Source organism: Dendropsophus ebraccatus, chromosome 6 (assembly GCF_027789765.1).
Source record: "Dendropsophus ebraccatus isolate aDenEbr1 chromosome 6, aDenEbr1.pat, whole genome shotgun sequence".
Classification (NCBI taxonomy): domain Eukaryota; kingdom Metazoa; phylum Chordata; class Amphibia; order Anura; family Hylidae; genus Dendropsophus; species Dendropsophus ebraccatus.
The window spans coordinates 36,178,863-36,204,352 of NC_091459.1; the positions used below are offsets into that span (position 1 = coordinate 36,178,863).

A 25,490-nucleotide genomic window follows, 5' to 3' on the forward strand; every position below is an offset into this window, starting at 1 on the left:
GTCCGGGATGAGATGACGTCTGATTTGAGCGTCCATCGCACGTATAAAGCTGATGATCGTTTGAGCATATTATAGACTTGTTGAGAAAGGCTACACGCCGAAACGCGTCCTTTATCTGTCTGTCTGTATTGCACTTGTAAATAAATTCATCACCTTGCAGAAGATTTGGCGAGTGGCGGGAATTTCTTTTGATGTATTTTTACACAAAGCGACCTGCGAATTTTTAGAGAACAACAAACGACAATTTGAGAACATGTTGAAAGATTACAATGAACGTTTTTCCACTCCTTGCTTGATCGTTCACTGTGTTTACACGAGCCGATTATCACTCAAATGCGATTGTTATTGCAAAAATTCAAATGATAATCATTCCGTGTAAGTATACTTTAAAAAAAAAAAAAAAAAAAAACTTTAAAAAGATAAGGACTATCCAGTACAAATTCTATGAACTAATGACCATAATGGCAAAAAATGGCCGAGCCAACATCATTAAATAATTATTGATTACGTAAAATCAGCGAGGTTTTGCTGGTGCGTGGGTATCGATCACGGTTGGTTCCACTATTTTTTTGGCGTATGACACAACATTAATAAACATTAAATATAGGTTTGTATTTTCAACCACTTGTTCATTTTTGTTAGTGCCCACTGGAAGAAAAGCTACAAGATATGCGATACCTCTGAAAACAGAAAATAAAAATAAAAAATTCCCTCCAGCTACTTGAATAAAGATCTGTAGGTATAATGACTAAACTAGCGAAGTATCACTGAGGATAGGACGACCGCCACAATGATTGATCGTAACTAACCACTGTCGTTCCGTGTATTATGGAGAACAATTTCAGGTCGTGTACAAAAGCAATCATTTATTTTTAATCGATAAAAACAAATAATCGTTCTGTTCACACAGCCAAAAATCATTTCAATTTCCAGTTCAAAAACAATGCAGTTTCAACTAAAATAAACCAGAACATCTTACCAATGAGAAGGGCAGCCGCGCAAAAAGTAAATTAACATGTCACTTTTTTTTTTTTTTCATAGCAATGGGAATGTCAGGTCCCAACCGCACTGCACTAAAGGTGGCTCGGGAAGAGATGTAGTGCGGCACTGCAAATGATCAAGGTTATTGCAAGCCCTAATCCAATAACATCCCACAAGGAGCGAATTAAAGTGGTACCCCCCCCCCCCCCACCAAAAAAAAAACTACTTCAAATGAACTGGTGGAAGAAAGTTATAAACATTTGTAATTTACTATTTTCTATGGGGATTTGCTACTGCTCTGGACAGTTCCTGTCATGGACAGAGGTGGCAGCGGAGAGCACTGTGTCAGACTGTAAAGAATACACCACTTCCTGCAGGACATACAGCAGCTGATAGGGACTTGAGATTTTTAAGTAGAAGTAAATTACAAAGCTGTTTAACTTTCTGACACCAGTTGATTTGAAAGAAAACAATTTTCACTGGAATACCCCTTTAACCCCTTAAGGACTGGGCCAATTGTCACTTTTGCCTTTTAGTTTTTTCCTCCTCGACTTAGACCCATAACTCTTATTTTTCCACCTACAGGGCCATGTGAGGTCTTGTTTTTTTCAGGAACAGGTGTACTTTGTAATGGCATTTTTCAATATGCCATAAAATGAATGATGGAATCCCCAAAATATCATTTATGGGGTGAACTTGGGTCAAAAATGCGATTCGGCAAATTTTGGGTGGTTCCATGTTTACATAATGCACTTTACGGTAAAACTGGCATTTTTTCTTTATTCTATAGGTCGGTCTGAACACAGTGATATGCAGGTTTTCTAATGTTTTACTATTTTTAATAGCAGTTAAACCTTTTTTTTGCAAATAGACATATTTAAAATGGCCCTATTGTGAAAATGTCATAAAAAAAAGCAATCTCTGCGGGGTTTTTTACCACTTTTTGTTCACGTCATTCACCGTGCAGGAATAGTATTGCTTTATTTTAATAGATCGGACGATTACGCACGCTATGGTGTATAATATGTTAATTAACTTTATTCTTTTTATGTGTTTTATGTATAAAATGGGAAGGGGGGGTGATTTTCACTTTTATTGGGGGAGGGGCTTTGGGCACTTTTTTTTTACACTTTTACATTATTACATTAGATTGCTAACACTGATCCCTGCTATGCCATAGCATAGCAGGGATCAGTGTTACCTGTGATAGAGGCTGCCTGTGGCCTGCGGCAGACTTTACTAGAAGATCGAACTGCACAGAGGAAGGTAAGGGACCTCCGGCAGTCAGATAGCAGCCGATCCTCCCCCGCTATGGGGTGAGCCCAGCTCGCGAGCCCGCTCCAGGGCGTACATTTACGTCCTCCTGCGTTAAGGCACAGGCAGCGGGGGTGTAAATGTACACCCGTGGTCGTTAAGGGGTTAAAGGCTTAAAATGTGTACCAAAACATTCTCTTTTTTATCCCAGCTGTAAGAGTGCACACAAGAGTTTTTGCCATGAGCCAGTGAAAAACCCTAAAAAAACTGCTCCAACCACATTTCAAGAACAAGGAGGATGCAAGTCTTCAAATTCAAGGGGTTAACAAAAACCATGTGGTGTGTTCATATAACAGTTCTGTGCACTTATTCTGCTGAATGTATTGAGCACTAGGGACTATTATTATGGAAGTTGCAAACCACTGTATAAAAATACAGCATGTACACTGTGTGTACAATCTTCTTGCACTGTACGAACACTCATTTATCAAACTTGGTGTAAAGTGAAACTGGCTCAGTTGCCCCTAGTAACCAATCAGATTCCACCTTTCATTCTGAGGGATAAAAGGTGGAATCTGATTGGTTGCTAGGGGCCACTGAGCCTGTTCCACTTTACACCATGTTTGATAAATCTCCACCATTTTCTTTTATTAAATATAAAAAACTGGTAGTAATAAAAGATTTGCACAGTTGCAACATTAGTAAATCTGGGCCTAGCTCTTTAGGGAACTCACCATTTCAGAGGAATGCCTTCAAATTCAAACCAAATCTCGCCAATGTCTTCGGTCCGCATGACTTTCTGGAAATGTTTTTTCACCTTATCAGTAACCAGGGTCAGATAGCTCACACGAGGTAGGAGCAGCTGGAAAGGAAATATTTCTAGATAAATTATCCAGTGTCTACTGAGCATTCACTACATAATAAAGATAAATATTTCTTATAACGAAAGGTGAACAGGGTCACATTGGCCTCAGCTTGGGTGCTACACAGCAAGGTTTCCACTTACATGCTAAATAGAAGAGCTCAGCAGACTTTGGTATTCCATACAGAGGCATCAAACAGAAACACGCATGCATTTAAAGGGAAAGTGCCACCAGAAAATGGCCTGTTTAAATCAAGTTTTTATGGTGAACATATTTTAAAGTGTACCTGTCATTGTAAGGACTTTTGATATGTCATAGACATGTCAAAAGTTTTGATTGGTCTGAGTGTTCAGACCCTAACCAATCGGGAGAACAAGCCAGCCGGGAGAGGACCGCGGCTCTGTGTCACATGATGAGCCGAGCTCATGGTATAAGTCTATGGAGTTCATGCTTTTTTGGGGGGGACATCACAACCCATTTTTATGTTTCCTCTTTATCTTCTAAGACATACAACTCGTTCATTTTTCCATCTAAAGCAATATTTTAAGAAGAAGTCCTGTGAAAATTTTTATTAAAGTATTGTATTACTCTGCAGAAGTTATACAAATCCTCAATATACACTTATTACGGGAAATGCTTATAAAGTGCTTTTTACTACTGCATCAAGGCTTCTCTTCCTGGATAACATGGTGATGTCACTTCCTGGATAAAATGGTGATGTCACGACCCGACTCCCAGAGCTGTGCGGGCTGTGGCTGCTGGAAAGGATGATGGCAGGGGGACACTGAGGGACACAGGGCACTGGAGGGACACTGAGCATCCCTCTGCCATCATCCTCTCCAGCAGCCACAGCCCGCACAGCTCTGGGAGTCAGGTTGTGACATCACCATTGTATCCAGGAAGTGAAGCCTTGATGCAGTAGTAAGTGCAGGGAAAAAAGCACTTTATAAGCATTTCCCGTAATCATTGTATATTGGGGATGTGTATAACTTCTGCGGAGCAATACAATACTTTAAAAAATTTCGCTGAACTTCTCCTTTAACTCCTTCCCGCAAGAGGATGTAACTGTACGCCTTTGTGCGGGTGGGGGAGTTCAGAGCAGGGCCGTGCGGCGACCCTGCTCTGAACAGCCGCGGTACCGGGTGCGGAATGTAGCCCAGGACCGCGGCTATTAGCGGGCACGGTCCGATCGCTGTGCCCGCGAATCAAGTGATCAGATGCAGCTGTCAAAGTTGACAGCTGCATCTGAATACTTACTGCAGCCTCATCCCTGGTGCCTAGTGGGGAGATCGCCTCCCCGTGACGTTGTCACGAAGGAGCGATCTGAGCGTCTGGTGCCGGCCGGGGTCTGCGCCGTAATGGCGCTGATCCCGGCTCGGCATTCTATTGCTTTTTGGTTGCAGCAGCCAGAAGCAATAGAACAGTGATCTCATCGATCTATGCTGTAAAACTATACAGCATAGATCTCTATGAGAGATCAGTGTGCATATACTAGAAGTCCCACAGAGGGGCTTCTAGTATATGTGTAAAAAATAAAAAAGGGTTATTAATAAAAAATCTCCCTCCCCTAATAAAAGTTTCAATCACCCCCCTTTTCCAATTTTATAAATAAAAAAAAATAAAAAAAATATGTTTGTTATCGCCGTGTGCGTAATCGCCCAAACTATTAAATTATCACATTCCTGATCTCGTACGGTAAACGGCGTAAGCGCCAAAAAATCCCAAAATACAAAATTGCGCATTTTTGGTCGCATCAAATCCGACCCACATGTAGGGGGAAGTGTACTTTATTTTGGCCCTTCAAAGCCTAATATTAGCCTGCTATCGCGTCACGCTATTTTCCATTATATAATTAGACAATATTCTGCAATTGCAATTTTGCTACAGGTCCAGAGGTAATCTGCAGTTACACCAGATGCAGTCTCGCTGCAAGGTTCTCGGCTATGCAGTGCAGTACACTACTACTGTGTGCCCCCTTGGTTATAACACACAGGAGGCTGAACAGCTGGGATCACACCAGGTCAGCATCCTGTTGAGAACAGATACCAACATGTACAGCAGTGGGTGCTATTTATTTGAATGGTCTGAACACGTTCCAGTATCTGGATCTAATCAGTAAAAACAAATCTAGGCGAAACATTTCCTTTAAGGGGTTAAATCAAGAAGAACATTCACTAAGGGAGTATCACATAAGCCATTTCACTTGATATACTCTTTACGCTTCATTTGAGAGCATTTCCTACCTACCCTAATAGGACTTACATAATAGGGTTCAGCTTCCCTCTCAGTGAGCTCATCCTGATATAAGGTGAAGCATGTCGGTATTCGCCCTGACCAGACATCTCGGAGCACATCCTTGTCATCTGTCATTCTTCCGGCTGTTGAAGCTGCACATATAGACGAGCTTGTTTCATCAGTTATGTGACAAAAATGTTATCTGAAAGACAGAACAATGACTTGTAGGTTAGAGCACCCCACCCAGATGAGCCCGGGGGGGGGCACAGCAAGGCCAAATTCACATCACATATTCCTTGGGGAGTTTAGTTACTGAATATGCATGGGAGCTATGGATTTATAAGGAAGACCGTGTCCCTTTAGTTGTATTACGTGTCAAAACCGGGAGTGAAACGTGCTGCTTCGCTTTTCATCCAGTTTTTTCTAGTAATTGAAGGGGCTCTCTGAGACCCCCCACTAATCGAAATTTGTGATGTGTGTGCAAAGTGTCATACGTTTATTTAAATGACAGTAACACTTTAAAGGGGTTGTCCAGTGAAAATCTTTTTCTTTAAAATCAACTGGTGTCAAAAAGTTATATAGATTTGCAATTCACTTATTTTAAAAAATCTCAAGTCTTCCCATACTTATAAGCTGCTGTATGTCACGCAGGAAGTGTTGTTTTATTTTTAGTCAGACACTCTGTTCAGTGCTTTTCAGTGCTCTCTGCTGACATCTCTGGCTGAGACAGGAACTCTGTCTCGGTTTTATATGAATCCCCATATAAAACCTCTCCTGGTCTGGACAGTTCCTGTCAGAGATTTCATAGAGAGCACTGTGTCAGACTGAAAATAAAACATTTTCTGCATGACATATAGTAACTAATAAGTATGGGAAGACTTGAGATTTTTGAATAGAAGCAAATTAAAAATCTATATAACTTTCTGACCCCAGCTGATTTGAAAGAACAAGATTTTCACTGGAAAACCCCTTTAATATTAAATCAGTGGGCGGTGTGGAACAGAGGTTGGCACAATGTCACACATTTGGCGGGACTGCTCCATTCTACCTCGGTTCTGGCAAGCAGTTTTTGAGATCCATACACAGGTCACAGGCAAAGTGATCGCCCCTACAACAAGCTTAGCTTTACTATCCTTGATACCCGGGCCTGTCTCCGCTGTTAGAAAGAGGCTGCTGCGCCACTTCTTGATAACAGCTCACACAGTCATACCATGTCACTGGAAGGACGTTACTCTTCCTCCATTGCTGAGTGCGTGAGATGGACTTTTTATACAGAATGGAAACCTTGATGTGTGTCAGTGGCCCCCTTGGACTAAGTACTAAGAGGGCCCTCTCCTTGCCCAAAGATTGGCATGAGCACCCCTCCTGGCATATGTTTACTCCTTGTGGTGCTGACAGTACTGGATTCCCCCCTTTCCTTATCCCTATCTCTACCCCCTTCTTTTTTTTCTTTCCCCTTTTTCTCTATCTCTTCCTCTCTTCTTTCCTTTCTGTTCGTCTTCATGCTTATTCTGCTTATAGACCAGAGTCTGTTGTTCTACATTGCTATGTACATTTATACCTGGAATCCCCAGAGGGCTGGATGCCACTTTAGGGAGTTGTTCCATATTTCTTCTAGTAGTTCTGTATTGTTATGTTTTATTGGCATATTGTTTTGCTAAGTCAATTGAGCATCAAAGCATTGTCCAGTATGGGGTTTATCATATTAGCCCTCCTGTAGTTATTTGTATAACTGCTTCACCTTATTCTCTACAAGTTACCTTATTGTTATCATGTGTGTACTTGGCATTGCTTGTTCAATATGTCTTCACAAATAAAAAACGATTTACAAAAATATATTAAATCAGTGGGGTGCACAAGTACACAGAGCTAGAGGGGGAGCTGTGTCAGTTCACTAGAGCGGAGCTTTAACTGTTTCAGAGAATAATGATTTATGATGCAGTAAGTTCCAACATTTCAGTCTGTGCCATATAAGCTGCCTACAGACCGTATATATGGAAATGCAGCCTAAGGCTGGGTTCACACTACGTATATTTCAGTCAGTATTGTGGATCCTCATATTGCAACCAAAACCAGGAGTGGATTAAAAACACAGAAAGGATCTGTTCACACAATGTTGAAATTGAGTGGATGGCCGCCATATAATGGCAAATATTTGCTGTTATTTTAAAACAACGGCTGTTATATTGAAATAATGGAAGTTATTTACTGTTATATGGCGGCCATCCACTCAATTTCACCATTGTGTGGACAGAGCCTTTCTGTGTTTTTAATCCACTCCTGGTTTTGGTTGCAATATGAGGACCACAATACTGACTGAAATATACGTAGTGTGAACCCAGCCTAAGGCTTTCTGACTCTCCTGTAATATATGTATGCAGTTGTGTGATTCGGGCTCTTGTCTCTGTTATGCAGGTGCCACAGCTTTGTTAAACAGATGACTGGCAGGGTTGCAAGGTGTGAGAACCCCAACAACCTGGTGTTCATCACCAATACATTTCCCATGAAAAACACTTTTAGGGTGCGTTCACACCTACAGGATCTGCAGCAGATTTGATGCTGTGTTCAGTTATTTAAATGAAATCTGCTGCAGAAAATCAGCTGCAGATCCTGTAGGTGTGAACCCACCATTAGGAGGTAAAAGCATTGGATTGGGTTGGATTTTTCGTGGATAATTTTGCTAAAAAATTCAATAAAGAATGGACAGGGAGATAAGGTACAAAATCTGCACCAAAACATGTTGTAGGTTTTCTACAGTAGATCCCTACAGATTACATGTGACCACTTAAAGGAGAAGTCTGGTGAGGCCCTCTTTTCTTTTTTTTTTTTTTTAGCAAGTGCTGAGGAGGGGGAGGATAAAAGAAATAATATGCTCTTACCTCCCCCCCTCCAGCGCTAGTAGTCGCATACTGCCGATCCAGTCCCCAGCCACTTCCTGGCCCTAAGTGGGGACCAGGGTGGTGACGTGTGAGGCCAGCCAGCAGCTAAGGTGGGACTCTAATACGGCGGACCTCACACCGATGTCACAACATGGGTGCCCAGTGCTGAAGCCAGGGAGGTAACAGCATATTATTACTTATAACTTTTCCAGACTTCCCCTTTAACCCTGAGATTGGCTGCAATTGTTGGCAGGACCAAGTAACCCAAGACAAGACGGCAGACTTGGGAAGCCACATCATAGGAGCAAAAGCAAATGAATGGAAGTATTTTTTCATCAATATTATTATTTTAAGGTTCGGCTGGTGTAACACAAACATACTATACTCACTTCCTCTGGTCTCTGCTTATTCTAGGTCCTGTGTCATCCCAACCCCACAGGACCTGCCCATAGTATCACTGATTGGCTAATAGTGCGTTTACACAGACAGACTTAGCTGGCAGATTTTGAAGCCAAAGCCAGAAATGGATTTGTAAAGAGGAGAAGTCTCAGTGTTTCCTTCATGACCTGATCTCTGTTCATAGTCTGTTCCTGGCTTTGGCTTAAAGGGGTTATCCAGCGCTACAAAAACATGGCCACTTCCCCCTACTGTTATGTCCAGTTTGGGTGGGGTTTTGAAACTCAGTTCCATTGAAGTAAATGGAGCTTAATTGCAAACCGCACCTGAACTGGAGACAACAGTAGGGGGAAAAGAGGCCATGTTTTTGTAGCGCTGGATAACCCCTTTAAAGTGACTGTACCACCAGGCCCAGGCTGAAGCACTGGAGGCGGCCGACCCACCCTTAGTGGGAAGAAACTCCAGCGCCTCCATGGCGTGACTTCATTAGAATCAATGGAACCCTATCATAGAGGGGCTAGGGTTTCCTCCTACTAAGGATGGGTCGTCCTGCCTCCATTGCTTCAGCCTGGGCCTGGTGGTACAGTCACTTAAAACAATCTGTCTGTGTAAATGCACCATAAGCGTGCAGGTCCTGTGGGGATGGGACGACAGTGGAGCCAAAGGATCTAGAGACCAGCAGCTGTGGGGACTGAAGGGAGTATGGTAGGGAGTATGGTAGGGTTATCCTCTGTACACCACCCAGCCTAGAACCAGTGATTAGACCATTCCGGTTTTTGTTGCTATGTGAATATGCAGTTATCTGCTGAGGAGATGACATCTCCCATAGTCAGAGGCTCCACAGCTCATAGAGTTACAATAGGAACACCCAGCAGAGTCTCAGAATCCTATTACTGCATCATTACCTCTGGCTCTATAACTGCTGCAAAACTACAACTCCCAGCATTCCCACATGGCATCAGCATACTCAGGCGTGCTGGGAGTTGTAGTTTAGCAGCAGCTGTAGGTAAGATAAGCTGAGTACCTGACCCCTGACATGAGGGCGAGCTGTGAGGGCGAGTACAGATTCCCCAGGCTGCCCCCCTTCCCTCCGCCGGTGCTGCCGGTTACATACAGACACTGGACCCTCTCAGCATTGCTCCCACGTGTGAGCGCCGCCGGTGTGTACCGGGACACACGTCTACACGGCCGCCTACACTGCTACAAGCGTGACAGCATGAGGTGGGCGTACACCCGACCAAGCGCCCCAGTTACCCGAATTTCAGGCAGTGTTCTTCCCCGGCACTCTCAGCAGCTTCCGGGTGCTATTCATAGCTCCGCCCACCAACATTACGTCATCATCTACGGCTCGGGAAGAGGAACATGAGAGTTGTGGAGGCAAACCTGTCATTACACACGTATTCTGAGGAGGCTGCAGCAGCGTACTGAGTATGTGCACTGTGGTAGGTGTCTGTACTCTGCACTCCCATTACCTGTTCCCCCCTCCACCATTCTCCTGTGCACGGCGCATCAGTGGGCGGGCAGTCTCTGCTGTGACGTCTGCCCTCACTGAGGAGCCCATCCTACCTTCCCTCACATCCCATAATGCGCTCTGTCCAATCACAGGACTGCACCTTGCCCCGCCCTCCTCCTGTCTCTGCCACTAGGTATAAATCGGCTGTGCTGTCAGTCACTCTTCCACTCTGAGTGGGAATCCGTGTGTGACTGTGGTACCTTGGGCCCACCCTCCATACACCAGCTGTAACCAGCACCACACCTTTCACATTACTATGGCCATTTTGCACAGTGCAGTGTATGTGACCAGCGATGCGAGCTCACTGCTAGTAACTTGTCAGTCACAGGTTTCTTGAAAGGAGAAGTCCCATACAACTAACAAATGGCAGGCAGGGAGCTGTGGGAACATAATAATGGAAGTACACTCACTTGTCCCCGTGCCCTTTTAGTGCTTCTTTAAAGGGGTACTCCAGCTGGGGGGGCACTTTTTTGCTGTGACCAGCGGCGGGTCCCGCATCACAGCGCTCCAGTGGCCGGTTCCCGGCAGCTTCCGGGTGTCAGACGCGGGCCCGAGACGATACGTCTCGGGTCCGCTCAGCCACTCAGTGACAGAGGCGGGATCTGAGCGGACTTGAAACGGATCCCGCCTCCTTCACTGAGTGGCTGAGCGGACCTGACACGTCACGTCTCGGGCCCGCCTCAGACACCCGGAAGCGGCCGGGAACTGGCCACCATAGCGCCACGATGCGGGACCCGCGGCTGAATCCCTCGGCCACCTCCTCCCCGGTCCCAGCAAAAAAGTGCTCCCCCGCTGGAGTACCCCTTCAAACCTATGGAATTCAATGTTCTAGAACACAGTTGGTTTCATCGCTCTGTGTAACAGAAGCAGAGGCAGCAGACTGCCGCTGACTTCAATTGGCCAGCCGAACTACGTAAGAATTGTTTGGGTGGCCCCTCCCACTGTTCCCTGCCTGTGTGTGTAATAAGGGGAGGTGAGGGGACGTCTTTTCCCTTGGCCGCCTCCTCCCCGGTCCCAGCAAAAAAGTGACCCCCCCCCCCCCCCGCTGGAGTACCCCTTTAAAGGGGTTATCCAGTGCTACAAAAACATGGCCACTTTCTTTCAGAGACAACAGCACTCAGGACTCCAGTTCAGATGCGGTTTGCAATTAAGCTCCATTCACTTCAATGAAACTGAGCAGCAAAACCCTGCCCAAGCTGGAGACAAGAGTGGGGCTGTCTCTGGAAGTGTAAATCTCCCTGCGAGTCTGGCAGGTCCTGTCAGTTCCCTCTCACTACATGCTCGCAGCGGTCTGAAAGACCGCTGTGAGTATGTAATTCTGCCGCCCCCTTAACCCCTTCTGTTCCCGCCCCGGCTCCCGCTCCGCTGTGTATATACATTACCTCTCCTCGCTGTACGCGGTCCTGGCGTCCTGCTCTCCCGGCCAACCAATCAGTGTGTCGCCCAGCCGCAGCCACTGATTGGCTGGGCAGGAGAGCAGGACGTCGGGACCCCGTGCAGGAAACAGGTAACGTATATACAGACACAGTGGAGCGGGAGCAGAAGGGGTTAAGGGGGCGACAGAATTACACACTCGCAGCGGTCTCTCAGCATCCCTCTGCCATCATCCTCTCTAGCAGCCACAGCCCCCACAGCTCTGGGAGTCGGGTCGTGACATCACCATTTTATCCAGGAAGTGATATCACCATGTTATCCAGGAAGTGACATCACCATGTTATCCAGGAAGTGAAGCCTTGATGCAGTAATAAATACAATACATAAATAAAGGCAATACAATACATAAATAAAAATTGCGCTGGATTTCTCATTTAATGATATCCAACAGATGCAGGCCTCCTGCAGCTCGTCCAGCTGCAATGTAACATACTTGGCCAATGGATCACCCACTCAGCCAATCAGTGACTGGGACGGGACACAGCTGCAGTCACTGACTGGCTGAGTAGGCAATCCATCAACCACTCCGTGACATTACAGCTGGAGGAGCCAGGGCTGAGACATACACAGAACCTTGGCGAAAATGACTTCTGGCAGCTGTGAGATAGACCTGAGAGCAGCGCTATAGGGGCACAGGGACTGGTAAGTATACTTTATCTTCCCACCCCCAGTAATGCTGTACACATAAATAAATGATTCAAAAGGTTATCAGTGAAAGTTGTGTAGACTTTCAATTTGGAGACAGTGTCGTCTCCCATTGTGGTCTGCAGAACAATAATTTCCAAACACCCAAGTGTCCAACGCGTTTCTCTCTCCTTTAAAGGGAACCTGTTACCCCCCGTGCCGGGGTGACAGGCTCCCGACCCCCCGCTACAGCCCCCTATACTCACCTGATCTTGCCGGGTCCCGCTTCTGGATACGGTCGGGTCACGGAGATCTCAGCCGCTGCAGCCCGGCGCGCTGAGAGATGAGTCCAACGCTCATAGAGAATGATGGAGCGCTGGACTCTCCATCATTCTCTATGAGCGTTGAACTCATCTCTCAGCCCGCGCCGGGCTGCAGCGGCTGATATCTCCGTTACCCGACTGGATCCAGAAGTGGGACCCGGCGGGATCAGGTGAGTATAGGGGGCTGTAGCGGGGGGTCGGGGGGTGACAGGTTCCCTTTAAGTTATGTGGGGAGGGTTCATCAGGGATATAGGGTGACCCGTATCAATCCTGGATTGCCGAATGTTGGTCTATGGGTGTCAGCACAAAAGGACATCTGAAAAAATTATAAATGTTATACAGTATATATAGTGTGTTGTAGTGCGCTCACCTGTCCTGGTGAGATAAGTGAGTCTAGACCTGATGAATCCAGACTGTATTAGTCGTGGTCAGTATATGGTAGCTGGTATCTTGTGTGACTTAGCTATAAATACACAAAAGGACACCTTGTAACCATCTGGTACAGTCAGGTCTGCCAAGTGCAATGAGTCAGAGAAGCAGGGGCTTACAAATGTGTAGTTACCCAGATAAAAAGATGATTGTGTCCAGATAGAGATCTTGGTTACTTAGGGCCCTATTACACGGAACGATAATCAGCCCTATCCGGACGATTATCGCTCCGTGAAATAAACACAACAATCAGCCGATGACGACGATCTCGGCTGATCGTTGATATAGGTTTGGAGCAATAATCGTCAGGTGCCGACCGTACATCGCTATGTGTAATAGTGGTGCGCAGCCGGGGGCTGACGATTTCCTAACTGTATATATTACCTATCCATGCTGCATTGCTCCTCTCCTTCTCCCCGGGTCCCGTGTGCTCCAGCTTTAGAGCGGCCTGTCTGAGCTGGCAGGCCGCAGCCAGTGATTGGCTGAGCGGACTGTTAGCTGAGACAGGCCGCTCTGGAACTGCAGCGTGCGGGAGCCGGTGAGAAGCAGACCGCAAGAGGAGCCCTGCAGCATGGATAGGTAATGTATACAGTTTAAGCAATGGCTGCAAGGACATCGGTAAGAATGTCTATGCAGCCCTTGTTAAACGATCATCGGGGCCATGGAATAGGCCCAGTAAACGAGCACCGATCTAGCAGATTGGCTGTCGTTTACAGTTATTATCGGGCCCCCATCGGCCCGTGTAATAGGACCCTTACGGCCCTATTTCACGGGCCGAGCAACAAGGTAAAAGAGCGCCGATCTGCTCGATCTGCTACATTTACTGGGCCTATTCCACGGCCCCGATGATCGTTAAGCGAGGGCTGCAGGGACATCGTTACCAATGTCCTTGCAGCAATACATTACCTGTCCGGGCTTCTCCTGCACTCTGTCTTCCTCCCAGGGTCCCGCGGTGTAGCATCAGCTTCGGTGTGGCCTGACTGAGCTGTCAGACCGCTCAGCCAATCACTGGCCGCGGCGGTCCTGGCCTGTGATTGGCTGAGCGGTCTGACTGCTCAGTCAGACCGCTCCGGAGCTGCTGATGCTGCGAGCGGGACCTGGGGAGGAAGATGGAGTGAAGGAGAAGCCCGGACAGGTAAAGTATGGTGCTGCTTCTCAAATCGTCGGTCGCCGCGCGCACCGCTATTCCACCGTAGCGATGCGCGGTGGGGGACCGATGATTTTAGGTCTGGCCCTAAATGAACGATCAGCCGATGACACGATCATCGGCTGATCGGTCTCTCTATTCCACCGAGCGATAATCGGCTCCCGTGGAATAGGGCCCTTAGTCTGCTGGTGCACTACCTGGATTGCACTATATACAGGGTCAGTGTTGAAAACTAGAGAAAGAGAGAGAGTAGAGGTAAGATGTTTCTGAGTTAGTGCTAATAGAATAGCACCATTCCCGTGTGGGTGTTTGGAAATTATTGTTCTGCACAACAGGAAATGACACTGTCTGCAACTTGAAAGTCTACACAACTTCCATTTATAATCTTTTGAATCATTTATTTCTGTGTACAGCATTACTGTTTATTTATGCCAATCACTTCATGTCTAACTGCTTGTGCCACTGTTCCTATATCTGTAACTAGAATAGGGACAGCCCCCTGCCTATCGGAGTTTGGGGGCGCCCAAATCAGGGGATCTCACTTCTAGTGACGAGGCAGGGTATAACAGGAGGGGCACCACATGTGCACCAACGAAGATTTCTGAGTATGCCTTTTTGTGTTTGTTTGTACGTATCATAAGTACGTAATAAAAACATTCGTTATTTACAAAAAGTTGACATACTGTGATTTGACTTATTCATTTACTTTGCTAAGATTAGAATTGTAAAATTGCGTGCTCTACCTATCACAGAGTCCACGTAGCGACACACTACCAGAAAGGCCTAGTCTGAGTCCAACATACTCCTCTCCCAAACTTATTCACAGGATTAGGCATAACAAGACCTATAGAAAAATAATGGAGCATTGTCCCCACTGTTAATCTGAGGGGGATACGTTCCCCACGTTCTTGTGACCACTGGGACCCCCACCAATCAGCTTGATATCCCCAATCCTGTTGATTTTAGGGGGGGGGGGGGGCAGCTACCTAGGCCACACCTGGATGTATGTGTGAGGGGGCACAATCCTCTGCCTTGCCCCTGATGCTGCCCACACACACAAGAGCCACTGGGTTGTGTATATATGATGTATATTTATGGTGGCGTCTATGATGCTATGATTGGTGTGTCACTGTCACTTGAAAAAAACCTTTTGACAAACCCTGCAGATGTAGGTATAAACCTTACGATGCATGTTTTTTCTTAGAGATATGAGTGTCCCTTTCATTCAGGCATATGGACATACATGCAGGAGTTCTACTATCCACTGCTCCATCCTACTTGCTCTCATTGTGCAGGTGATAGATCTGTGTAGCAGGCAGATGTCCAGCTTTATTACTCTGCAATATGTGATGGATCCCCAACTCCCAGGCATAATAAGTTACACCAAAGAACGCAAAATAAAGACACATCACATTGTAATCAGGTGTCAAATGGGCCCAATTTTATTTAAAATTACATGACACTGAAAATGGCAGACCCCCGACTCACGAAGAGTCAGCCTCCAGCACTCAGGCGAGGAAAAACACCCTGTGGGGGAAACCTCGAGGGAGCCATGGCTGGAGAGTTGCCCCTCCCCTGGGCTTAGAGGGTAATACCATTCTATAAATATAATAAACTGGATGTGCGAGAGATCTGTCTGCAATATCTGTCACCTTATTGATGGCAGATGTATCTTTTCTCCCTCACAGATCCAGGTCCACTTCTGAAGAAGGTGGAGACTTGATGAAGGGGTAGTCTAAAGCAGACCACCCCTTTTCCCCTGCTAGAACCTCCAAATTATATCAAGGGTAGGGGGCAGTAACGTAGTCAAGCTCAAGGTCTTCTGGCGCATCCAAGATGGCACTGATCAGGGCGCGGTGCATTGCTTTATAGAACCTTCCTTATGACATAAGCGCTTGTCATCACAGTGCATGGTTGCCATGGTTACTGCAGGTAAACACATCTGAAGCACTAACCCATTAATGACTGGCGATGCGCTTTACTGCAGAGTGAATAACAATCAGTGAGTGAATAATGAACGAGTGAATAACAATCAGCTTATAGTTAGGCCACACTAAGAACACTAAATAATATGGTTTGATGTGACCCATAGCAACCAATCACAGCTCAGCTTTTGTTTCTCAAATTACTCTGGTAAAATAAAAGCTGAACTGTGATTGGTTGCCAACTTAGACAGTCTAACTAGCCCATAACTTGCAACCAATCAAAGCTCAGCTTTAATTTTATAACAGCTTATTAAGATATGAAAGGTAAGCTGTGATTAGTTCCTATGGGAAAATCAGACCACGTTAAAAAAAATTGTTCAAATGAAATGGTGCCAGAAATTTGTAATTTACTTCTATAAGAAAAGTCTCCAGTTTCCAGTACTTATCAGCTGCTGTATGTCCTGCAGGAAGTGGTGTAATCTTTCCAGTCTGACACAGTGCTCTCTGCTGCCACCTCTGTCCATGACAGGAACTGTCCAGAGCAGTACCAAATCCCCATAGAAAACCTCTACTAATCTGGACAGTTCCTGTTATGGACAGAGACGGCAGCAGAGAGCACTGTGTCAGACTGGGAAGAATACACCACCTCCTGCAGGACATACAGCAGCTGATAAATACTGAATGACTGGAGATTTTTAAAAAGAAGTGAAATACAAATTTATATACTTTCTGACACCAGATTTAAAAAAAAATTTAATTCTACAATTTTTACAAAAGATGCTGCAGCAAATTTACTACAAATCTGAACCAAGATTATTGAACATTTTCCTGCTTTTTTGTGTGCGTGTTTTTTTCAGCTGTTTTCTCATTTTTGTTCAATTTACTATTGGCATTTTATCCCCTGTGTTTTTTTTATCATTTTTTTTATTAAGTCATGTGATTCTTTATCATGCGGAATCTGATTTGCTTATAGACAGTAAATTCATTTCCCCCTATAAAATTCTATGGCAAAACATTAAATGCATAGCCTGCCAAAACAAGAAAAAAAATGCAGAGAAAAATGTCCTGTTGGTATTGTGTTTATCTTTTCCCCATTGACTCTCAGCTACCATCTCAGAGTTTTTGACCCCCCAAAAATGCCATATGCCAGATTGCAATAGTCGATGAGAACTTGAGAACTTCTCCCAAAGTTAGGGCCCTATTCCACCGGACGATTATCGTTTGCATAATCGTTAACCATTAGCGATCTCAAACGAATGTATTGTGAAAGACCTGAAAACGTTCACTCAGTTCCATGGAACGATAATCGTTACTAATGATCGTATTTGCGATCGTTTTTTCTTTGCTATTTCTTCGCTATTGCGTTCGTATCTACTGTGAACGACCGAACGATGTCTTATTCAATGCGAACGTTTTGCGAACGAGCAACGATAAAAATAGGTCCAGGTCTTATAAAGTGATCAACGATTTCTCGTTCGGTCGTTAATCGTTAACTGCATTTCAACCGAACGATTATCGCTTAGATTCGAACGATTTAACGATAATCTGAATGATAATCGTCTGGTGGAATAAGGCCCTTATTCACAGGATAATAAGCCCTATAGAGAATTAATAGAGCACCGTCCTCATTGTTTATTTGAGGGGGACACTTTCCCACATTCTCTTGACCACTGGGACCCCTACCAATCAGCTTTATATCCCCTATCCTATGGATTTTATGGGGAGCACCAGCCCGGCCAGTGTCAGACTGGGGTACCTTGTCAGTCACTCTATGCAAACAGCATAACATGCCACTTAAGTTTCTTGAATGGAGAAGTCCCATGCAACTAACAAATCTCAGGTAGGCAGGAGGGTGCAGGAACATAATAAAGAAAGTATACTTCTATACCTCTTCCTTAATTATATATAATAACCTCCTGCAGCATCTCCAGCTGCAACTTCACACTACTCGGCTGATGGATTGCCCGCTCAGCCAATGACTAACTGGGGATGGACACCGCTACAGTCACTGACTGGCTGAGCAGGCAATCCATCAGCTGAGTATGTGACATTGCAGCTGGGGCCGTGAAATACATGGAACCCGGTCGAAAATGACTGAAGATGACTTCCTGCGACTGTGGAAGAGAGAGCGGCACAGGGGCACGAGGGCTGGTGAGTATAGTTTCTTTATTATGTTCCCAAACCCCCCTGCCTGCCTGTCATTTGTTAGTTTCACAAGACTTCTCCTTTAAAGGGAATCTGTCAGGTGTAATTCGTGTTCCAAACTGCTGACACTGTTAGATGCTGTTAGGTCAAGGAGGCACATGGTACCTTCAATATATTTGTCTGAGCTTCTATATAGTATAGAAAATATTTTGATTCTCTGGTACAAAGAGTGAAAGATGCTTCTCCAAGTTCCTGATAAGCTACAAGCTGAAATGTCTCCTCCCTCCCTGCTTAATTGACACCTGGGAGTCCCCAGCAGGTTTAGGTGTGGGAGAGGGAGTTACAAATGAGTGCACATAAGGTGTACATACATATTGCATACAAATATGCACAATACATACACACATCATACACAGATAAAAAAGAAATGCATGTTACCTATATGCAAACAGAGTACACACACATGCAAAATGCACACACCATACACAGCTATGAAGAAATTACCCATGTGCATACATAGTAAACACACAGAGACACATGCACAATACGCGCATCAACACATCTAAACAAATGCACATTACATATATGCATAGATATTACACACTCACATGCACCATACACACAGACTCACATAATATACATACATCAAGTCCACATACACAGATTTACCTCTGGTACAGGAAAGCACCAGGTACAGCTCACATGCTGCTCCAGGGCCACATTGTGCAAGCTGCAGCCTCTCTCCCTCCTCTCCTCCGGTGTCCCGACTGCCAGCAGCGGCACACAAAGCAAATGGAGGCAGCCTGAGAGGAGGAAGTGGTGGAGGGTCCCAGTAGAGAGTCTGTGCTAAATCTGCACACTACATGCTACTGCCTGTCACCCTACTTACTTCCTACCTCTGTATATGATGAATCCCCAGATTACTTGATAGAGGCAGTGAGTGACCAGATGAAAGGCATTTGCAGCAGTGATGGGGGGGTTATGTGTCATCCTGGAGCTGCTAAACAGGGAGACCCACCTCCTGCTCAGGGGCCCACCAAGCGGTAGGGTCCACCAGGGGATTCCCCTGCTCCCCTGTGGGCCAAACCCTGGTGGGGATTGCCACCACTGCTTTCTCCCCATGCTGTAACAGTCACTTGAGTCGTGACTTGAACTGTCCAAAGCAAGAGAGGTTTTCTATGGAGATTTTCTACTGCTCCGGACAGTTCCTGGATGGACACAGGTAGCAGCAGAGAGCACTGTGTCAGCCTGGAAATAATACACCACTTCCTACATGACATGCAGCAGCTGATTAGTACTGGAAGACTGGAGATTTTTTTTTTATTTTTTTTTTAATAGAAGTAATTTACAAATCTGTATAACTTTCTGATATTAGCTGGTTTTCTCCATAATACCACTCTAAGAAAAACCTTCCATACTGTAAATTAATCATAAACCATATATATGTCTGGACTGATGACAACAAGTGAACAGACACATGACAGTTTACTTCACTAAGTTCCTGGAATATTTTTGCTGTCAAGTGTATTTCTAACCTCACGCTACAATGATCCTGTAACATTTTTGATATTGTTACCAACCATTGTCTAAAGCCCTCACAGAAATATCTAATTCACTTTGATATAGGTCAGAGACAAATGGTGCGTTTACACAGACAGATTTATCTGACAGATCTTTGAAGCCAAAACCAGGAGCAGACTATAAACAGGGATCAGGTCATAAAGGAAAGACTGGGATCTATCCTCTTTTTAAATCCATTCCTGGCTTTGGCTTCCAAAATCTGTCAGATAAATCTTTCTGTGTAAACGCACCCAAAGGGTCCATTTACACAGAAAGATTATCTGACAAATTATCTGCCAAAGATTTGAAGCCAAAGCCAGAAACAGACTGTAAAAAGAGAACAGGTCATAAAGGAAAGCCTGAGATTTCTCCTCTTTTCAAATCCATTCCTGGCTTTGGCTTCAAATCTTTGGCAGATAATCTTTCTGTATAAATGGACCTTTAGCTAAAGCTTTGGCTGTCCAGGCATGATGTGAGTTGTTGTTTTGCAACAGCTGGAGAGCCAAGGGTCCCTACCCCTGTCCTAGAGCCTCCTTTCAATTGTACAGTTCCCCCCAATATATCATTCTTTCCATCTAATATTGTAATCATTTGCATGTATCATCATTAGGCCCTGTGCACACAGAGCAAGAGCGGCGGAATTACGCAGTGGAATTGTCCGCCGCGGAATGCCACCAGCCTCTGTGTCATAATGACACTCTATGGGTGGCTTGCGCGGTTCCTCTCCCCGCGTTGAAGAATGAACATGTTAATTCTTCAGCGCCGAGAGATGCAGCGTGCGAGCCTCCCATAGACTCTCATTATGACACGGAGGCTGGCGGCATTCCGCGGCGGACAATTCCACCGCTCTTGCTCTGTGTGCACGGGGCCTTACATTCACATATATAACGACTACTTGTTATTTTAATGGTAAAGGAGTGTATAATATTGTCCATCCTATCATCTGCCCTGTTTATTTTCCTTCCAAATGCAATAACATTGACGGGTTAGTGAAACATAAGAGGCTATTATTTGGATGACCTGGGTGGAATGTGTTTGCTTTCATTGGTGGAAATGTTGGCATCTTCCTGTAACATGTTGTTTTCAGAGCCCAGAGGCCTTGTACTGGTTTGTCCATTGTACTGATTAATCAAACACACAACTCCACAGTTTGTAAATTGTCGGGAGCGGTAAATTGTAGAGAGGAACAAACTTGACAAAAGTTCAGGTTTGCATGAACCTGAAGGATCCGCATTTGAATCCTACTGCCTGGAGAAGGTGGATGCAGCCCGAGGACTGCCTGAAAAACATGCATATAGCCTATGGCACACCTGAACTTTTAGCAAGTTCGCTCATCTGTAGTTATTTGTAAATTTTTCTGAACTACTGATGATCCTTAAAGGGAATCTGTCACTAGGTTTATGCTGCCTTAAATGAGGCCAGCATAAACTAGTGATATCAATGCTGAACAGATTGGTGTATTACTTACATCATTCTGTTCAGCTGTTCTCCTAATATGCAGGAGAATAAGATTCTCGCCACATCCCTGGCCCACCCTCCAGCTGCTGATTGACAGTTGACTGCCTATACACAGCATGGATAGATAACTGCCAAACAACAGCAGGTGGGTGGAGTTTTCTGCCTCTCATGAATATCCAGGACTACCGGGCTCATGCACATAATGGAGAGGACTACTTACTGTCCATGTTTTTTTTTTTTTGGAGGATCTCTTCAAGTCAGCTGCACAGAACAATGTTAGTGATACATCATTCTGTTCAGCTTCTCTGTAACTAGTTTATCCTACCCTGAGATAGGACACCATAAACCTACTGACAGATTCCCTTTAAATAAATCACCCAGATTTATCAAGCTGCCTAAAAGCAGCGTGATAAATCTGGGTGATTTATTTAAAAGGAATCTGTCAGTAGGTTTATGGTGTCCTACGTTTTTACTGGGGAAGCTACCTCAGTTTGAACACAGCCTAGTTGTGTATTGTATCCCAATCATTTCCAATGTGTTCCAATGTGTTTTTATATATGTGTTATGATATATATATATATATATATATATATATATATATATTTTTTTTTTTTTTTATAAAACTTGGGTCAAAACTGGAGATGTTTTAATTTCAACTGGACATACCATTAAAGGATAGAAACACACAAGTACAATAAACTACTGACTCTTGTGAAAGGAGGAGAAAGGGCCTCGTCCCCAGATATGTCCACCAGGTGGCAGTGTTTGACCTCACATTCATACTTTACTATAAAACATTGCATGGGAGTTTGAGAATGAGTTTATGAAGTATTATTTGAAGACTTGATGGTATCGCATAGAGTGTACATATCTGACAAGCAGGGCCGCCGATAGGGCAGTACAACCGGTACTGCCGTATGGGGCCCGGACCCTTAAGAGACATGGGGGGGGGCCCGGCGGGCCCGCCGGCCGCCGCCTCCCGCCCGACCGCTACCCCCCCACCCCGACCGCTACGCTAGGGGGGCCCGCACGGCCCCCCTTGCCACCTGGGGGGGGGGGGGGGGTTGTGCCGCTTCGGTCCGGTGAGCTTCCGGCACACGCTGCCTCTATCACTGGCCGGAAGCTCACAGCTGCAGCCCCGCGGTCCTTCTCTCCTGCTCGGCAGCGGCGCACGTGACGTCATCGCGCCGAGCAGGAGAGAAGTTCCTGGACCGCGGGGCTGCAGCTGTGAGCTTCCGGCCAGTTATAGAGGCAGCGTGTGCCGGAAGCTCACCGGACCAACGCAGCATGGGAAGGGGGGACCTGCCTCACCTGCCTCTGCTCCCTCACCTGCCTCTGCTCCCTCTGCTCCCCTGGCTCCCCCGGCCGCTCCCTCTTCCCCCAGCCTCTCTTCCTGTACCCCCCCCCTCCAGCCTCTCCTCCTGTACCCCCTTCCAGCCTCTCCTCCTGTACCCCCCCTCCTGTACCCCCCCTCCAGCCTCTCCTCCTGCACCCCCTTCCAGTCTCTCCTCCTGTACCCCCTTCCAGCCTCTCCTCCTGTACCCCCCCTTCCAGCCTCTCCTCCTGTACCCCCCCTCCAGCCTCTCCTCCTGTACCCCCCCTCCAGCCTCTCCTCCTGTACCCCCCCTCCAGCCTCTCCTCCTGTACCCCCCCTCCAGCCTCTCCTCCTGTACCCCCCCTCCAGCCTCTCCTCCTGTACCCCCCCTCCAGCCTCTCCTCTTGTACCCCCCCTCCAGCCTCTCCTCTTGTACCCCCCCTCCAGCCTCTCCTCTTGTACCCCCCCTCCAGCCTCTCCTCCTGCACCCCCCAGCCTCTCCTCCTGCACCCCCCAGCCTCTCCTCCTGCAACCCCCAGCCTCTCCTCCTGCACCCCCCAGCCTCTCCCCCAGCCTCTCCTCCTGCACCCCCCAGCCTCTCCCCCAGCCTCTCCTCCTGCACCCCCCAGCCTCTCCTCCTGCACCCCCAGCCTCTCCTCCTGCACCCCACAGCCTCTCCCCCAGCCTCTTCTCCTGCACCCCCCAGCCTCTCCTCCTGCACCCCACAGCCTCACCCAGCCTCTTCTCCTGCACCCCTCAGCCTCTCCTCCTGCACCCCACAGCCTCTCCCACAGCCTCTTCTCCTGCACCCCCCAGCCTCTTCTCCTGCACCCCCAGCCTCTCCTCCAGCCTCTCCTCCTGCACCCCACAGCCTCTCCTCCTGCACCCCACAGCCTCTCCTCCTGCACCCCAAAGCCTCTCCTCCTGCACCCCACAACCTCTCCCCCTAGCCTACCCTCCTGCACCCCCAGCCTCTCCCCCAGCCTTTCCGTCAGCACCCCCCCAGCCTCTCTGTCAGCACCCCCCAGCCTCTCTGTCAGCACCCCCCAGCCTCTCCTCCTGCACCCCCTAGCCTCTCCACCAGCACCTCCAGCTGCTCTCCCTGCCCCCCAGCTGCTCCTCCTGCCCCCCATCTTCTCCCCCTGCCCCATCTGCTCCTCCGCCTGTCCCCCATCTTCTCCCCCTGCCACTTCAGCTGCCCAATCTTCTCCCTGCCACCCTAGCTGCCACCTATCTGCTCCCCCTGCCTGACACCCCAGCTGCTCCTCCTGCCCCCCATCTACTCCCCCTGCCACCCCAGCTGCTGCCCCCGAGCTGATCCCTCTGCCCCACATTGCTCCCTCTGCCCCCCCAGCTGCTCCCCCTGCCCCCATCTACTACCCCTGCCCCTCTCACCCCAGCTGCTCCCCCTGCCCCCCATCTGCTCCTCCTCCTGCCCCCATCTACTCCCCCTGCCCCCAGCTGCTCCCTCTGCCTCCCCAGATTCTCCCCCTGCCACCCCTAGCTGCTCCCCGTCACCCCAGCTGCTCTCCTTCCCCCTGTCACCCCAGCTTCTCCCCTTCACCCCAGCGGCTTCCCCTGGCACACCCAGCTGCCTCCCTTCCCCAGTCACCCCCAGCTGCCTGCTTGCAGACTAGTTGTGGTCGGAGAAGTCTTCTTGATTGCTGCGCCAGATGGAGAAGAAAGCAAGAAGCGACGGCAATCGGAGAAGACGTCACCGGTGAGTCATTAGTAACTGCACTGTAATCACTTCTATAGTGTGCAGAGCCTGTGTACCATTGGGGTCTAAATGGGTCAGTGTATTGTTTGCAGTAGTGTACTGACACAGCCCCGCAGTCACTACAGTACACTAGCGCAAACTTTTAAACTAGGACCCAACTACAACAGCCGCAGGCACTACAACTCCCAGCATATGCTGAGGGCTGCAGACTGTCAGTAAATGCTGGGAGTTGTAGTGCCTGCAGCTGTTGTAGTTGGGTCCTAGGTGCATTATACACTGGATGCTTTATAGCATATAAGAATACATAGATCTGTGGGGGCTCAGTGTAGGGACGTGACCCCAGAACATCACTAATAGGGGATAGGGGGAGATGTTGTTGTTCTATACCCTATTAGTGATGTTCTGGGGTCACTTCCCTGCACTGAGCCCCCACAGATCTTTGTATTCTTATATGCCACAAAGCATCCAGTGTATAGGACCCAACTACAACAGCTGCAGGCACTACAACTCCCAGCATGTACTGACAGTCTGCAGCCCTCAGAGTATGCTGGGAGTTGTAGTACAGTGTAGACAGATGTATTGCTGGACCTTCAGGGCTGATGGTTGTCACCCACAGATTGCAGCCACCAGGAGCCTCTGCACACAGTGATTTATTACAGGGTTGTCCTCTCAGAGACTACAACTCCCAGCATACCCTGAGAGCTGTATAAATGTAGGGATTTGTCACAAATACAGATGAATTCAGGAAAGGAGCGGGTCAGCATGTCGTGTCTCACTGGTTCTATATTGGTGGCCCCAGGTGCCCCAGTCCGACACTGGACAGAAGCGGCCCCCGAACTAAGACGTCCCCGGCCTCCTTCCTTCCTCCATCACATTTGTTTGATGAGAACAGCGGGCATCAAGCAGAGCGACACCCAAGTGCCAGGGTATATACCATGCATGTACAGTAATGGGGGGGGGGCACCTCAGCGTGCAAAGTGCCTAGGGCAGCATAAACTCTAAATACAGGCCTGGCTGCCGGCACTTCATACCAGCAGCCTATGGGAGGCCGGGCCGTGACCTCTCCGGCAGGCGTGATCACGTGACGTCATCACGCCTGCCGGAAGTCCCGTCCCTGCGGCTCGCAAGATGGAGCCCGAAGAGGAGGAAGAGCTGCTGCCTGCACAGCGCGGATTAGGTGAGTAGGATGTTTGTTTTTTTAGGGGCACCTCTGGGGGCATTATTAGTTCGAGGGGGGCACCTCTGGGGGCATTATTAGTGTATGGGGGCACCTCTGGGGGCATTATTAG

At 47.2% G+C, this 25,490-nt stretch overlaps 1 protein-coding gene across 5 annotated transcripts in view; it reads right to left on the minus strand.

Annotated features, from left to right (window-relative positions):
- The window catches only part of ATG5 (autophagy related 5), an 85,999-nt gene extending 75,831 nt beyond the window's left edge, over positions 1-10,168 (minus strand). Inside the window, exons 1-3 of one of the 5 annotated variants that reach the window (XM_069974790.1) lie at positions 10,081-10,168; positions 5,361-5,535; positions 2,970-3,097 (exon numbers count right to left, since the gene is read on the minus strand). In XM_069974790.1, the coding sequence (XP_069830891.1) occupies positions 2,970-3,097; positions 5,361-5,468 (236 nt within the window). In that variant the 5' untranslated portion in view covers positions 5,469-5,535; positions 10,081-10,168. Of the gene's footprint in view, positions 1-2,969; positions 3,098-5,360; positions 5,536-9,632; positions 9,655-9,722; positions 9,744-9,862; positions 9,957-9,991; positions 10,016-10,080 lie in introns of those variants that run through there. The other 4 variants (XM_069974791.1, XM_069974789.1, XM_069974794.1 and 1 more) reach the window with 4 other exon arrangements.
- Positions 10,169-25,490: the final 15,322 nt, after the last annotated feature.